The 3,655-nt window shown below is 41.3% G+C and overlaps 1 protein-coding gene across 1 annotated transcript in view; it reads right to left on the reverse strand.

Annotated features, from left to right (window-relative positions):
• The window catches only part of LOC126581422 (homeotic protein deformed), a 9,339-nt gene extending 6,483 nt beyond the window's left edge, over positions 1-2,856 (reverse strand). The window contains exons 1-3 of the mRNA XM_050245057.1: positions 2,223-2,856; positions 1,598-1,698; positions 1,330-1,513 (exon numbers count right to left, since the gene is read on the reverse strand). Coding sequence (XP_050101014.1) covers positions 1,330-1,513; positions 1,598-1,698; positions 2,223-2,856 — 919 coding nt within the window. The remainder of the gene's footprint in view (positions 1-1,329; positions 1,514-1,597; positions 1,699-2,222) is intronic.
• Positions 2,857-3,655: the final 799 nt, after the last annotated feature.

A 3,655-nucleotide genomic window follows, 5' to 3' on the forward strand; every position in this document is an offset into this window, starting at 1 on the left:
ATGGTGGTGTTCACATGTGAGAGTGTAATCAATTATTCGATCATCGTTAAATAGCAGTGATAACAGAGGAGAAGTCGCACTGAAATGTAGCAAACAATCGGTACTAGATAGTATATTATTCCAATTATTCGTCTCAACAAGTATGAAATATTATTGTTTGATTAAACTTTTGTAACGATTCATAACAACGAACCTATGCATCCGACAAAGAATAATCTGAACGGCATTCGCAAAACAACAAATATGTATTCCGTCCCCTTATTTTTTCGCCTATAAAAAGACAATAGCTGTCGAGATTTTAAAGATTATTTTTTGTTGTTACCTTATACTATTGTAGATTGATTTAAGAGGGACTAAGGTGTTTAATTAATTTTGTGACATATATTTTTTCCGCGAATGCTGATCATTTCAAGAGTATTTTGTAAAACTTTTGGGTCAAACGATGAAAAACTGACTAAGATATAGATTTTATAACATTCACGCTTGATACAAGGCACAATGCAGCTCGCTACTTTGAAACGCGTTCTCCCAAAACCAACGTTTTCAAATGCGTTCGTGCGTGCGTCAAATGCACATGCGTTACAAAGAAGAAGTGTCCTATGCTTACGATCTCCTGTTGTTGTGACAAACCATATGAAACGGACACTTGTTTTGTCAAAATAAATGTTAGATCAAACTCAAAAGGATACATGAAAATGGTATTCCTGAGTGATCGATAGAGATCAATCACCTCCACTTCAACCCCGGCCGGTAGTCCTTAACCTCGGTTGCACCCTAGGGAGCACTCTGTCTGATGCGCCTTCCCATTAGGAGTAAACAGCAAATAAACGGCCTCATGATGAGCTTATACTGAGGCTTCATCCGTCACTACCGTTTTCCTCGATACCATGGACAAATGTCCTTGAGAGCTGTCTTGAGCTCGTCAAAATGCATTCATCTCGTCATTTGTTGCTATACAGCAATTTTTAACCAATTCTGTTGCAACGGTCTCGACTGGTTTCGGGCCGGGCACTTGAAACGCAGCAACAGAGTGATAAATTAATGGCAATTAATTTTCCCGAGCTTGGTGGTATCTTGTGGTATCGGTTCGGTTGTTCGGTGTTTTCAAACAGACATTAATGTCCCCATTGTGGCACTTTTTGACTGGGAATCTAGGTAAGATCCTGGGATCGGTTGCGCGTTAACCAGATTGATAAGCGATCGGCTAATTTTTCAATGAAAAACGATACATAATCGTTTGTATAGCACTTTGGCGGCGATATCGATTGATCTATGGCGGTTGTAACAAATACGATCCCATTGAGCTTTCAATACTTGTGTGGTACTTACCGACGCCGGCGACGTGAATTTTTTTCATCCAAGGATAGATGATTCTTTCGCCATCGCTGGTTGCGTGCATCAGATCGTCTGCGAGATCATTATCCGAGTCCAACTCGTCCAAATCACCATCGTTGGAGTCCAGCTCTTCGGGCGATCGATCGAGCATCATGCGTTCCTCATCGAGAAACTCATCCTTCGATTTGCAAAAGGAAACCACGGGCGTGTTACCAGCGGGATAAACTTGCGCATGTCGGCAGTTGAGTGAACAAAGCCTTACCTGATCGGAACTAGCATCATCACAGCGTAGCCTCATCCCAAGTTCCTGCAGCTGTTGTCCTGCCGGAGCCGCCTCTTCTATTCGTCTATCCAATTTCATCCCTACGTTGTACGGCAAAAAATGCCGAATGGAATAGAATGGAAAACGAAAATATGAGAAAGGGTATAGAGATAAGAAAAAAACGAAACTACAAACGCTAATTCATGTTTCACAATGTGTCACGTTTTTAGGAAAAAGTAATCCAAAGAGTGAAATATATTGAAACAAAAAAGCTTTTCTTATTACTCATAAAAATAAAATATATAAACAAACGGTATTCTAATGTACGGTATGTTTGCATACATATACTCTGTGAAAAAATATGAAGCGGTTACGTCAACCACAATGGCAACAAACCGTGATCATAACAACATAATGGAAAAAAGCTTCAGATATTCGTATTCGATTCGATTCGATCTTTGGCGATCACTAATCGATCAAAAAAAAAATGCGATTCAAAGATACTGCGAATGATCAATGTTCAGACTGTTAGAGAATGTTTTCGGGTAAATTGTTTTGTATTAATAGGCTTCAATTGGTACTTTTCTGTATATTGTGTGTAGTAGATAAAGATTCGCTAACTTACCAAGCTCCTGTAAACCGAGCGCTGTATTGCTAACCTCCGACCCAGCGCAATGTAGCGGTGTGTCCATGAGGGATTGATGCCCTTGAGGCGCTCCATAGTATCCGCCGTAATATCCGGCAGACACATTGGAATAGGAATTGTTATGATTCGCAATAGAGCTGGACGAGATCGTGGAAGAAGCTGTTGTTGGGAGGACGGTGGATGGCGCAATAGTAGCCGCGGGCGCCGGTTGCATTTGCACAGGTGACACATACCCATTATGTGGGTGATGGCCGTGTGGATGGTGGTGGTGATGATGATGCGAAGGGTGGTGATAATAGTGGCCGGCCATGGATGGTGAGTAACCGTTGTATCCGCCTGCAGCACCACCGACACCACTGGCCGCGTTGCCCAGTAACCCATTCGCTCCTGCACTATTTGCACCACTAACCACACTTGTCGCACTAGTATGATGAAGAGGATCTTGCTGGGAATGATGCAAGTACTCTGGTGTTCCAGCCTGCGTGATTCCATTGACCGAGCCATATCCATTGTGAAACCCACTGTAATCTTCGCTTGGAGGAAATTTGGGCTCGATATTGATGCCCATCGATTGAATATGGTGATGCGGATATCCCATAAGAAACGAACTCATTTTTGGACACTATCGAACCAATCACTCACTCACAACCGCATGGAAAAACACCGACTTTCTGCCAAGAAACTTGGAAGAATTTGCGAAATGATGGCGGTCGTCGGATGACAGTAACTACACTTTTCACCAATTTGGTTGCATTCTGACACGGGTTGGTAGATGGAAATCCCACAACATTCGACTTATTAACACTTATTATTATACCTTAATATCACTTAAATTATTCACAGCATTTATATCTGCAAACACGCTGAGCAATTTGAGGAACGGAAAACTAGGGCCACAATACGGTGTGTACGGAAATCTGCTTTCATTTCTTCTTTTCATGGAGACACTTTTAGAACTATTCTAATACACTTTTAGAACTATTCTTGGTATGGCCACTTCACTAGGTTCAATCACTGTCCACCGGAGATGTGAAACTTGTACGAGTAAAGCCCGACCAAGTGAGGACAACGTTCGAAACAACAATAAAAATAAAGGTCCTTCTGTGTGGTTCTGGGAACTTGGAGCCCATGAATGAACACAAATGAATGTGAATGAATACTGTAACGACCGCCCACAAAAAAATTCTCACAAGAAAACCAGCATTTACCAAGAAGAAGAAACTTTGCTCCGATTGGTGGATTGATTGAACAAGATGAAATGCAAAAAACACCTTCATGAACCTTGTTTCGGAACCGATAGATGAGTTTGAGATTGATTAATTGATTATTGTTGCCTTTATTAGCGAAATACATGAACAAACCAAAATTGTGTCAGTAAAGTAGTTGAGGACTTATACAACAATGCAAAATGT

The sequence above is a fragment of the Anopheles aquasalis genome, chromosome 2, assembly GCF_943734665.1.
Source record: "Anopheles aquasalis chromosome 2, idAnoAquaMG_Q_19, whole genome shotgun sequence".
Lineage (NCBI taxonomy): Eukaryota > Metazoa > Arthropoda > Insecta > Diptera > Culicidae > Anopheles > Anopheles aquasalis.